Raw genomic sequence first — 13,115 nt, 5'->3', positions numbered from 1 at the left:
AAACTTCAGATGAAGTAGGTAAATTCCTAGAAATTCAGCTTAGCAAAAATTAATTTAAAAAATAGAGAATCTCAAAAAGTCTATGACAAAGAAAATTCATAATATTAAACCTTTCCACAAAGAAAACTTGAGGCTAAATTGTTTCATAAGTGAACTATACCATACATTTAAGAAAAAAATAATGCATTTCTTATACAAATTACTCCAAAGAATAGTGAAAGGGAACATATTCCAACTTGTTTTATTAGGCCAGCATAACCTTACTATAAAGCAAACTAAATAACTTCTCAAGATATTACACGAAAGGAAAATAGTGGAGCAATTTCTCTCATGAATATAAATGCAAAATTTCTAACATAGTAACAAACCAAAACCAAATCCAGTTGTATATAAAAAAGATATAATCTCCCTATTTTGAGGTCAGCTGATTAAACTTAATTATCTATATCTGCTACCTTAATTTCCCTTTGCCCTGTAATATAATCACAGATTCTGGGGACTGGAAAGTGGATAGCTTTGGAGGGCCATTATTCTGCCTATCACATCCATCTCAACCAAGCTGGGTTTATTCCAAGGAATGCAAAGTTCTTTAACATAAAAAAAAACAACACCACCAATGTAGTTTATCACATTAATAATAAAAGAAAGTTACATGATCCTCATAATAGATATAGGAAAACATTTGATAAAATCAGCATTCATGATAAAACAAAATCTGAGCAAACTAGAAATATATAGGGATGTCCTTAATCTGTTAAAAGATGTCTACACAACAAAGCAACACAAAACCCGATAGCAGACATTTTGTGAAATGTTGAAGGCTTTCCTTTGGTTTAGGAAAAAGACAAGAATGCTTGTTATCATTACCTCTATTTCACATTGTGAAAGGTTCCAGCTAGTAATGAAGAAGAAATGAAACAGATCAGAAAGGAGGAAATAATCATTATTCAAATATGATAGATTATATACATTTTAAAAATCCAAAATAATTACAGATAGGTTAGTAGAGATTAGAAAAGTATCTGGATATAAGGTCTGTTCAAAAATCAATTTATATGTGTGTGTGTGTGTGTGTGTGTGTGTGTGTATGTGTGTATATATATATATATATATATATATATATGATAAAGAGAAATTAAAACACAAAATATACCATTTCCAGTATTTTAAAAAAATTCACATATATACCAGCAGATCTAATAAAGGATGTATAAGACTTCTATTCTTAAAACTATAAAACATTAAGAGACATTTTTAAATACCTGAAATAATTGGGGAGATAACAATATATTCATAGATAGGAAGATAGTGTTGTATAGCTATCAGTACTCCCTAATATGATCTATAGATTTAGTACAATTCCAATAAAATTCCCAATGGTGTGTGTGTGTGTGTATAATTTGATAATCTGACTCTAAAATTAAATAATAAAAAAATAAAATTCACATGGAAATATAAAGGGCCAAGAATAAACGCATTTTTTAAGAACAAGATAAGAGAGCTTGCCCCATTGGATATCAAAACTTATTCTGAAGCTTCTTTAAGATAGTGTGTCATTAGCCCTGGCTGGTATGGCTCAGTTGATTGGGCATCATCCCATACTGAAAGGTTGCTGGTTTGATTTCTGGTCAGGGCACATGCCCTAGTTGTGGGCTCAGTCCCTTTGTTTCTCCCTTTCCCTTCTTTTCTCTCAAAATCAATTTTTTAAAAATTTAAAAGATAGCGTGTCATTAGCTCAAGGTAGACAGACCAATGGAATACTATAGGGCTTCAAAATGGATGTAAAAATAGATAAAAACTTCATTTATGACAAAAGTGCCACAGTAGAGCCATAGAGAAAGAATACCCTTTTCAATAAGTGATGCTGAAGTAATATATAAGAAAGTTGACTGCTGCCTCACACCATTTACAAAAATTAATTCCACATCAATTATAGGTTGAAAGTACAAGGCAAAACAAAGCTAAGAGATATGGAATATCATATATGTGATCTTGTAGAAAATGATTTTAAAACCTGTGCTTTCATATTTTGAAAAAGGATTGATAAATTCCACCATATTGAGTGTAAAAACCTGTTCATTAAAAGACATTAAGAGAGTGAAATAGCAAGTGACACAAGAGAAGGTAAGTTGCGCCCTAGCCGGTTTAGCTCAGTGGATAGAGCGTCAGCCTGCAAACTAAAGGGTCCTGGGTTCAATTCCGGTCAAGGGCACATGCCCAGGTTGCAGGCGCTATCTCCAGTGTGGGACCTGCAGGAGGCAGCTAATTAATGATTCTCTTTCATAATTGATGTTTCTATTTCTCCCTCTCCCTCTCTGATATATATAAAGAAAAGATAGTCGCATCAAAGATAACACCTTCGAATGGCTCATATCTACTGTTTCCATAAATTAGCCCTAACAACAAATGATAAATAGAAAGTGGGCTAGAGAATTGAACAGGCATTTCTCAGAGAAAAATCTAGTAAGATCAATAAACATGAAAAGGCTCTTAAATTCATTTGTAATTGGGAAAATTAAAACTACAGTAAGTTCTCACTACATACAAGAATAGGTAGAATTTAAAAATGGACAGTATCAAGTGCTGTGAGGATGTGGAGCGGCAGCAGCCTCGTACTCAGCTGGAAGGAGTGTACAGTGATACAGTCACTTTTGGAACAGTGACATCATAATGGGCTCAAATTGGAAACAGCTCACATCAACATTAGAAGGAGTAAGTGGTGTCATCATATCGTGGACTATTTATTACACAACACTAAAAGTGAACATCCTGTATACAAAGCAACATGAATGAATGGTATGAATACAATGTTGAATGAAAAGGGCAAGACAAAATAATAATACTTATTTGATTCCACTTACATAAGCTTCAAAAAGCAAACAAAACTATAATATTTAGAGTTATCTGCTTAAGTATAAAGAACAAGAAAATGCTTATAAAAGTCAGAATAATGGTTGTTTGGGAAAGAAGTGTGATTGAGAAGGGGCCAGAGTGGGAGGGTTCTGGGGTCCTGGCTATGTCTCATTTCTTCTGTGGGGTTGCATGAGTGTTTGCTGAAATCATTAAAATGTACAATTTTGTATACTGTTTTGTGTTTTATATTGTAGAATTTAAAAATTTTTTTAATGTAGAGAGAATAATGAACAAACAGGTCAGAGGAGACAAATTTCATACGAAAGTTTGTTTTTAAAGAATGTTGATAAGTAACACTTCAGTACAATTAGATTTATCTAAAACTTTTCACTTGGTAGCCATTAAAGCTCAGTAAGTAATAAATTACTTCCTTCAGTAACCATTGTTTACCAGAGGTAAATATAGGCAGTCCTCTCTTTGCATGATAGAGTGGGACCCCCCCAAAAAAAAATGACCATACAAACTAAAACCATGCAAAAATTAGTTTAGTAGTCAATGGGGAAAATTACTGTTGTTCCATGGTCTTTTAAAAAAGTTGTCAAAACATTAAACTCTGCTATGTTGGTTATAAATGTATAGAGAAATAATAAAAAACTTTAATTTAGTAAAACTTTAATTTAGTCTAATGTAATATAAAACATTAGAAACGGAATTAAAGTGCTTTATTTGTAAAAAATTTATCAAGAGTACTTTGAACGGTGCTTTCTTTGCCTTTTATAACAGAACAGCTAGCAGAGTGAGCATCTTTTCTGCGCCTTGGCAAATTGTCTTACTCCTTTCTACTAAATGTAGACCAGCTTTCAACATTTTGTTCTTTGCACTTTCAATGTGGTGAAATATCTCCGAGTCCCATTTAATGTGAAATTGTTTTCTGGCATCATTTCCTCTGGGACATCTTTTTGTCAGAACTACTTTCCCTGATTATGTCAATATGTTTGACTTCACTAATTCCTTTGACTACATATCTAGAGCAGGGGTCCTCAAACTTTTTAAACTGGGGGCCAGTTCACTGTCCCTCAGACCATTGGAGGGCCGGACTATAGTTCAAAAGAAAAACTATGAACAAATTCCTATGCACACTGCACATATCTTATTTTGAAGTAAAAAAACAAAATGGGAACAAATACAATATTTGTATTTGCATGTGGCCCCTGGGCCGTAGTTTGAGGACCCCTGATCTAGAGTCTCAAATAGAGGCAGTGGCAACATTTTTATAATCAGTTATTTCTTCTACTGACATTCAATTTTAATTTCATTATTTTTAACATCATTTTTTGTTTCTTTGATGCACTTTTATCTTTGTTGGCCATTTCCCTTTCAATTACCCATTTTGTAAAATTTCACATGGGTTTATCCCAGCTATATGCTTTGCTGTCCATGGGCTGATTGAAAAGCAGATGAAGAATAACCAATCACCAATCGCTTTGAAAAGAACTGACTTAATTGGTCACTGATGATGATGTACATCTCTTATTAGCATAGCAATGTGTGGACTCAATTCCTGCAAAATAGTTGTATTTATGCAGTTATAGTTAATGTACTGTGGTGAGTGAAATTGGAACTAGGTGGATGGGGGACTTGTATGACCATTGAAATGTCTGCATATGGGAAGCCTGGGAAGTGAGGACTGACTGAAATTCAAAAAGGTTGAACTCTGATTTATTAGTTTGACGGTGTATGGCTACTTGGACTAGTTGATCTCTGAGCTATTGAACACCTGATACATTTTACGTGTCTATGTAAGTGATGTCCGAACCTATAGAGAATTTTTATGAGTTTATTTGAGTCAAACTGATGGCAATTGCCAAGAAGCAAAATCTCACTGGATAGAGAAAATGCTCCAGAGAATGGCAGTTTTGCAGCTTATTTTATACATTACAGTCTAAGGAGGAGACACAAGGCTGGGGGGTTACATGTAATCCATTGGTGGTAGATTAATAAGGAAGAAGCAAAGTGGGGGGGAATCTCTGAGATTGGATAGAGTAAAATGGAGAAACACTTCTTTTATGTTGATGAGTATAGGATAGTTAACAATGAACACACAGCACATAGAGTTGGTTTTGGGGCAACAAGGTAACAGTGAGTTGTTGTGTGGTCTCTGCTGTGGTGGATTTTGCCCTGAGGAGTCTGGAAAAAGGGGAGTACTCTGACATTCCAAATGTGTTATCTTGGATCCAAAAAGACAATAGAAAGGCTCAGTTAAGGTAAAGATTGACTTTTGTCAAGGAAAATGCAGGCCTAGGACATGACCACCCACCATGACTCACTTTTAGTTAGAAAGTGTTCATTTCAGATCATGCTATGGTTACTTTAGGTCTCTGTGGTTTGTGGGGCCTGCCATGCAGGCCTCCCCTGAGTTTGTTAGGTTTAGCGTGTGGCCCCCTTTTCTTCCACATATGGAAATGCAAATTTGATACTAACTTTCCAGCTTCTTTAATCCTTTTAGGCACTTATTTAGGGAGAACCTTTCATACCAATTCTGTAGAACAAAATCCCTAGTTGTAATAAGTAAAGTCAACAGTTTTAGGAGTGTAGTAGTGATGGTGATTATGAAATCACTGTGAAGCAACTGACTTTGAAAGCAAGGGTTCCCCCCCCCCCCCCCGCAATGTTTTATACAATGTTGACATTCTAATAGTTGAAGATGAAAGGTTGACAAATGGAGTATGATTCATTTAGTCAGGTGATTCTATTTTCATTGTCTTGTACTGGCAGATATTTTATTACTAAATGTGAAAGATAAGGTCTTGCTCTGTGTTGGTTCCAGGTGAATAATGTTCACTTGCTGTTTGATCTTTCTACAGGTGAACTGGCACGGAGGTTGAGCTCAACATGCCATTAGTGAAAAGAAATATCGATCCTAGGCACTTGTGCCACACAGCACTGCCCAGAGGCATTAAGAATGAACTAGAATGTGTAACCAATATTTCCTTGGCAAATATAATTAGACAACTAAGTAGCCTAAGTAAGTATTTTTATATCAATTAAAACTATTACTTCCAAACCAGAATATTATGCTTTAGAGTATTAAGATGTTCTTGTGATTAATTGAGGGTGAGAGGGAGATATTAGGTGAAAATACAGTGTTATCCTGAAAAAAGTTGTCATTTTAAGTAAAATTAATGAGCTTTAAAATAATCTCTTCTGTGTGTTTCCTCTGGGAAAGAGAAATAAGGACAGAATCTTTAGGAACATAATCACATGATGGATAAGAATTGCTGAGATTGGTTTTAAAATATGATTTTATCTATGAAAGGTAGAGCCAGAATTATATTTCTGCTTGTTTGTTACTGCTATTTACTTTTTTAGAGGCTTAAACTGTTCTGAGACACTAGTGTCTCTCTTTACATATATTTTATTAGCCTAGGGAAATATTTTTAATTATCAAATATCTACAGGTGAAAAGTAGAGGGTAGGCACTAAGTGGATTGGTTAGTCAAATTTGAGTTGTTTAGACGATATTAGGATACAGTCAAGAGTCTGATATGCAGGAAAATATGATGTGAAAATAGCAAGTGAACCTGGCCTCTGACAGACAAGAGGCAAGCGGATTGGCCAGCTAATAAAAGGCAATGGACAGGACTTGTAGGGGAGGAGGAGATAGGCAGTGTGTTCCTATTATAAGATTACAGAACAGAGCTACTATGTGAAGGAATTAAATTTAGAATAGTGGGAAATTATTTAATATTAGAAAATTGAAAAATAAACCCAGGCTGTCTTTTGAATTGAAGGATTAGCTTTTTATCAAGACATTTATATTTCATTTTAAAGATAAAACAAGGTGTTCTTGGCCTAGAAATATTCTCTAAATGGTCTTAGATTTATCTTCACATTTCTACCCTCCCGCATAGATTGTCCCCACAGGCAGGATTGGCTCTTCTTTTCTTTTCCTTTTAGCCTTTTTTTTTTTTTTTTTTTTAAATTTTTACAATTGAGTACTTAGCACAAGATAAAAAGAGGTTGTTAATCTAATTTGGTTCAAGTGAGAGGGTTTGAACATACACACATGTAGCTAGAACAACATAAAAATGCCAAATTTATCAGGACAGCACCTTTAAATATTAAATTGTTGGGTATTTATCTCTGATCACATTTCAGTAGTTCTTAACCTTCCTAGTGCCGTGACCCTTTAATACAGTTCCTCATGTTGTGGTGACCCCCAACCATAAAATTATTTTCGTTGCTACTTCATAACTGTAATTTTGCTACTGTTATGAATTGTAATGTAAATATCTGATATGCAGGATGTATTTTCATTGTTCGTGACCCACAGGTTGAGAACCGCTGCATTAAATTATGTGGTATATGCTTCATTTTTGTTTAGGTAAATATGCTGAAGATATATTTGGAGAATTATTCAATGAAGCACATAGTTTTTCCTTCAGAGTTAACTCACTACAGGAACGTGTGGACCGTTTATCTGTTAGTGTTACACAGCTTGACCCTAAAGAAGAAGAATGTAAGTTTATTTATATTTTTTCTTTCACATATATTCTAGGTTAGGTGAGATAAGTGAAATATTTAAGAACAGAATTAAAAATGAATTTATTACAAATCTTTTCTGTACATGTAATAATTGTGGATCAGCTATAAATGCCATTAGCATGACTTTCCTGGTTTCATTTTTACTTTTTTTTTTATCTCTTCTTTTTATATACTAAAATAACTCAAGTTTTTGACATAAGAATAACTTAGCCAGATTTTTCCTCCATTCTCTATCTTTCCTTACTTACAATTTATTTGTATACATTTGCCTCAGAAATAAAAATTATTTTAAATTTACTTGAAATTCCCAGTAAATTGAAATTGATTCTATAAAACTGTAATTTCTTTAAATATGCTATTTATGTGTATATATATTAGATTGCTAAAATCTGATCTAGTTATTTGAATGTTACTTCCCACTTTAATGATTTCAAAAAACCCCACACCACTGAGTATTAAACGAGGGATATCAGGCAAAAAGAAAGTAAATAGATAATAACAAAAAAACAAACACACAAAACCCCACATTGCAGGCTAAACTAATGTTAGAAACTTAGTGATAAAACAACATTTCATGCCTTGATAGAATACATTGAATGTTGATGTTTCTCAAACTCCTTCCTGTTTGTTTATTTTTTAACATATAGAAATGGAACTACTAAGGACATAATTTTCACTTATCCTGGAGTTATTTAATATGAATGTCTTGTAACTGTTTCTTCAAAAAATGTTTTTTTGTTGAATAACATTTTTAGTATTTAAGAGATCTAAACTTGAACAATAAGTTGTATTAAAAGATATCACTGGACAAAAGCAAAAAACAAAATGTAATAATGGATGTCTTAGTGATTAAACCAACATGTTTGACATAACCTAATTTAATGTCTTAATGAGAGGCAAATACTATGCTAAGTTTCTACTGCTTTCAAAAATATAAACGCATATGTCTGGTTGTGAACAAAATCAAAACAGCACTTTTAAAAAATGTTTTTATTGATTTTTAAAGAGAGAGGGTGGGAGAGGGATATATATAGAGAAATATCAATGAAATTGAAACATCAATCGGCTGCCTCTTGCATGCTCCCTACTGGGGATCGAGCCCACAACCCAGAAATGTGCTCTGACCAGAAATCAAATCGGGGACCTCTTGGTTCATGAGTTGATGTTCAACCAATGAGCCACACTGGCTGGACACCTTTTTTTTTTTTTTTTTACAGTTTTATTGAGATATATTTCATACACCCTACAATGAGCCCATCTAAAGTTAAATTGTATAGTTCAGTGGACTTTAGCATATTCAGAGTTATGCAACTAGCACCACAATCAATTTTAGAGCATTGCATCATTCCATAAAGAAATCCTGGACCCATTAGTAGTCATTCTCCATCTCCCCTTCTCCCCAGCATGTTGCAGTCATTAATCTGTTTTTTGTCTCTATGGATTGGCCTGTTCTAGACATTTCATATGAGTGGGATCATACAATACAAGGTCTTTTGTAACTGGCTTCTTTCACTTAGCGTAATATTTTCAGTATCTATTCATGTAGAATGTATTTGCATTTCCCTGATGACTAACGATGTTGAGCATCTTTTCATAGGCTATATGCCATTTAGAGATAAGACACTCAGCAAAAAGTGATAAAGCTTGGATTTAAAACCAGGGTTTAAATGACTTATCAGCAACTTGTATATCATTTTTTTGAAAAATGTCTACTCAGATCCTTTTACCAGTTTTAAATTGGCTTATTTTTCTTTTTATTGTTGGGTTATAAGAATTCTATGTATATTCTAGATCCGAGAACCTTGTCAGATAATATGATATGCAAATATTTCTCCTATTCTGTGAGTTGTTTTTCTTGTTATCCTTTAAAGCATATACTCATATTTCTTGAAATTCTTAAAATTATTGCTAGTAGTGAAGAACTGTTTTATAGCTGTACTTGAAATATATCATTTATATCCAAAATTTCTTTTTTAAATAACTTAAAACATTTAATATGCCATCTAATAATACAGAGATACATAGGCACTTTTTATATTAATGAAAATAAAAATTAATATTTATTTTCAGTACTGTTAAATTTTAACAAAATCTTGGCACTCCTATTAAAATTGAAAATGAAAATACAGATACCAATAAATAACTTAAGATGTGTTTAAGTTATTTATAGGTATTTAAGCGAGACAAAAAGTCTGGCGTGCCCTGGCGGGGTTGCTCAGTTGGTTAGAGTAGCCTTCCGTACACCAAAAAAAGGTTTTGGGTTCGATTTCTGGTCAGGGCTCATGCCTAGTTTGCAAGCTCAATCCCCAGTTGGGGCATCTATGGGAGGCAGCTAGTCAGTGTTTCTCTCTCCAATTGATGTTTCTCTCTCTCTCTCTCTCTCTCTCTCTCTCTCTCTCCCTCTCTCCCTCCCTCCTTCCCTCCCTCTCTCTCTCTCTCTCTCAAACCAATGGGCATATATCCTCAGGTGAGGATTAAAAAAAAAATAGCTTGCTAACAACTATCAGAATTGTTTATAATTTCCTTTAAAATTATGTGGAGCATTGTTTGAATTGAGAATCTAAAAGCTGAACTATTTAATAGAAATTGTTTTGGGGATATTGGATTGAAGGGATTTTCAGTTGTTTAACCTAGATTTTTTAACTTAGTTCGAACAAAATAACATTATGAATATAATACGAAATTGTAGAGTGTAATATCAATATTTTTTGTTCTTTAAATTACCATTAAATACATTGTTGACCTCTTATAGAGAGGTCAACAGAGTATTTAGCCCAGACTGCTACTGATAACTAAGTAATTCCTTCAGTGTTATTGGTATAAGCTAAATAAAACTAAAAAAGGGTGATGGGGGAAGGGGGTTATAGAAAAAAGAAGAAGAAGAGAATGTGTGTTGGTGGGGGCAAGTAGAGAAAAGAAAGATATGTATTTGTTGGGAAATATAGATATGCTTCAGGTGTCATTAGAGCATTCTGATCCTTAGAAATCAAAGGTTGTATTAAAACCCATCTGACTGGGGAAATTAGGCACACAATGAAATGGGATATAATGATAGAACATTTAAAATACAGTTCCTGATTCATAAGCCACTACAGTTACAACCTCCTGAGCCATGCTGACTTTTAAACAAATATAGTATGTGAATTTATTCTTACGTTAAATCATCTTGGGAAAATAAACAAATACATTGTTGATTTTTTTTTTTTTTTAGTGTCTTTGCAAGATATAACAATGAGAAAGGCTTTCCGAAGTTCTACAATTCAAGATCAGCAGCTTTTCGACCGCAAGAGTTTGCCTATTCCGTTACAGGAGACATATGATGTTTGTGAGCAGCCTCCACCTCTCAATATACTCACTCCTTATAGGTCAGTAGGCTAATCAGTAAGAAGGCTGGTTATTTATCTCAGACTTCACATTCAGAGAGGTAGCATTCTACCTATAAATGCTAAACCCCCAAACATTCTTTATTTTACTGAGCTATACAGTAAATCTACCACTTTAGAAAACGTTTGCTTTATTCACTGAGTTCCCAGAGTTCTGGCATACAAAAGATAAGGCTAGTTCAAGGGAAATGTTTTTATGAGTATTAATAATAAAAGCCAATGGCAAACGTAGTACTATGAAGGGTCAAGGAGTTGTTATTGTCGTTTAGATTTAATTTCTAATCAGATGGAAAAATAACTCAGAATTCTACCAAAAATGTTATTTTTGCTTGTCTAATCTCTTGATCTATGTGCATTAAATTTACATAATGAGTATGAAGTACAATGTATTTTAAATAAAATCTAGAATTACTATTTAGCCTCTTTTTTTTGAAGTTCTTCACATGATTTGCTAAATAGGTAATTTAAGATGCATAACAAATATCCTGAATAAAATGTTATTCAGATAGTTATTTGAAACTCTTTGTCAGTATGCAAGGCATTTGGATATAAATAACTGTTTTACTATAAGAATGACTATTACGTGATATTTTTGGGGTTTGGTAAGATAATAAGTAAATGAGAGTATTGGCAGAAAACCTGTATAATTTCTCTATTATAAATGATATGATTGTCCTTTCAAGCTTTTCTCTTTGGCAGAACCATTTCTAATTATTGGAATTTCTCAAAACACTTTTAGAAAACGGTATTCACCAGAAGTTAGGAATGAAAATTGTCCAGCTGTACTTTAAATTATTAACACCAGCTTTGAAAAACATCTAGTTTTCCATTGTTCTTAGTTTCTTATCTGACTTGTGAGAAATGTTCTGTTGGTGCAGTATTCTAATTTATTTTGCCACTATTTTTACACATGCTATATTTTATTCATGTAGGAGAAAAAGAACATTTCAGTGAAACTATCTTTATTCTGATTCCTAAGTCTTACTAATACAAATTTTAATTGATATTTTATATTTCAGAGATGATGGTAAAGAAGGTTTGAAGTTTTATACCAATCCTTCATATTTCTTTGATTTATGGAAAGAAAAAATGTTACAAGATACAGAGGATAAGAGGAAGGAAAAGAGGAAGCAGAAGGTATTACAAGAGATTCAAAAAATTGAAGTTAGTTTTCGAGTATTTGTGTTTTATTGCACATATGGAACTTTATTAGTCCTGTACTTTGACAGTTTTCTTTTATTGGGTCCAAGTAATCAACTGAAGTCTTTATAATCACGAAGAAAGTTCACACTCGAATCTGAGCAGATTAGATCACTGAAATTATACATAGATAGACTTGATTAGGTTATTGTAACATGATGTGATAAGTGCCATAGTTGAGGTGGGCACAGAAAAGCACTTGATTTAAACAGAGAACAGGGTTGGTAAACACTTCCAACAAAGCTTATAATGTATCTCAAACAACAAATAGGAATTAAGTGGACCAGGGAAGAGAAGGGCATTCTAGTAAGAAGGAACAAAGGAATGTTGTGCAAATATTGGTAAAGCGGATTAAGCTAATATTTTTAACCATAGGGCATATCCTAAATGTTTTGAAAAGGTTATTATACTCTCACTAAATTCCTGTTATCTGTCTACTATGTTTTCATTTTTCATATTTTGATAAAATTCACTTGGATTTGCTTTATTCCATGTTAATGATAACTAGAAATACAAAAGGAGAAAGCAATGTTGAATTTAGATAGAATTATGCAGGAGGCAAAGTCTACCTTCATCACCCCTGTTTCTCCTATAGCTCTCTCTATTCCCCCCCCCCCCCCAGTTCCCCATAATGCATTCCTGTTATCTTTTTCACCAGACAGTATTCCAGTGTTCTAGCTAGAGTTTGAAAACTGGTGACTGGCAGCCCAGATTACACCTGCAAGCAGGGTTTTGTTTGACAACCACAGTGCTTTAAAATTTTTGGAACTGAAATGCCTTAAGTAGACAGGCCTATCTAATTTATTGCCTTCCCCATCTTATACCCTACTCTCCATTTATGTATGTTATCTGCTTCCCTTTGGGCATCTGACTTTGTTGTACCTATTCTAGACCTTTCTTTGCTTTTCTCCACAGTTTAAATCACTTCTTGTTTTATTTTCCAAATACCCTGTTTTCCATTGAGTGAAAGTTATAATGGGTTAATTGGATAATTGGATTTTTTTCTAATGTATTGGGTAGCCAATTGGTTACTTCCCAGATAACATAACCTTAGTAAGTTTTCAGGTTTTGGTTAGAGGTAGACAGTGCCATTAATGGTAGAAATTTCACTCACTATAGCAAAAACTAACAGAT

General features: G+C 33.5%; 1 protein-coding gene across 12 annotated transcripts in view; it reads left to right on the top strand.

Moving 5' to 3' along the window:
* Nucleotides 1-13,115, top strand: part of WASF1 (WASP family member 1) — a 34,824-nt gene that overhangs the window by 15,420 nt on the left and 6,289 nt on the right. For 9 of the 12 annotated variants that reach the window (XM_081094025.1, XM_081094027.1, XM_081094020.1 and 6 more), the window contains 4 exons: nt 5,718-5,878; nt 7,238-7,372; nt 10,610-10,763; nt 11,801-11,918. In XM_081094025.1, the coding sequence (XP_080950151.1) occupies nt 5,746-5,878; nt 7,238-7,372; nt 10,610-10,763; nt 11,801-11,918 (540 nt within the window). In that variant the 5' untranslated portion in view covers nt 5,718-5,745. Of the gene's footprint in view, nt 1-5,717; nt 5,879-7,237; nt 7,373-10,609; nt 10,764-11,800; nt 11,946-13,115 lie in introns of all 12 variants that reach the window. The other 3 variants (XM_081094023.1, XM_081094024.1, XM_081094019.1) reach the window with 1 other exon arrangement.

The sequence above is a fragment of the Myotis nattereri genome, assembly GCF_964212035.1.
Source record: "Myotis nattereri genome assembly, chromosome: 6".
NCBI classification, from domain to species: Eukaryota; Metazoa; Chordata; class Mammalia; order Chiroptera; family Vespertilionidae; genus Myotis; species Myotis nattereri.
The sequence above is the reverse complement of the archived record's forward strand: the minus strand, read 5'-3'. Positions and strand labels throughout refer to the sequence as shown.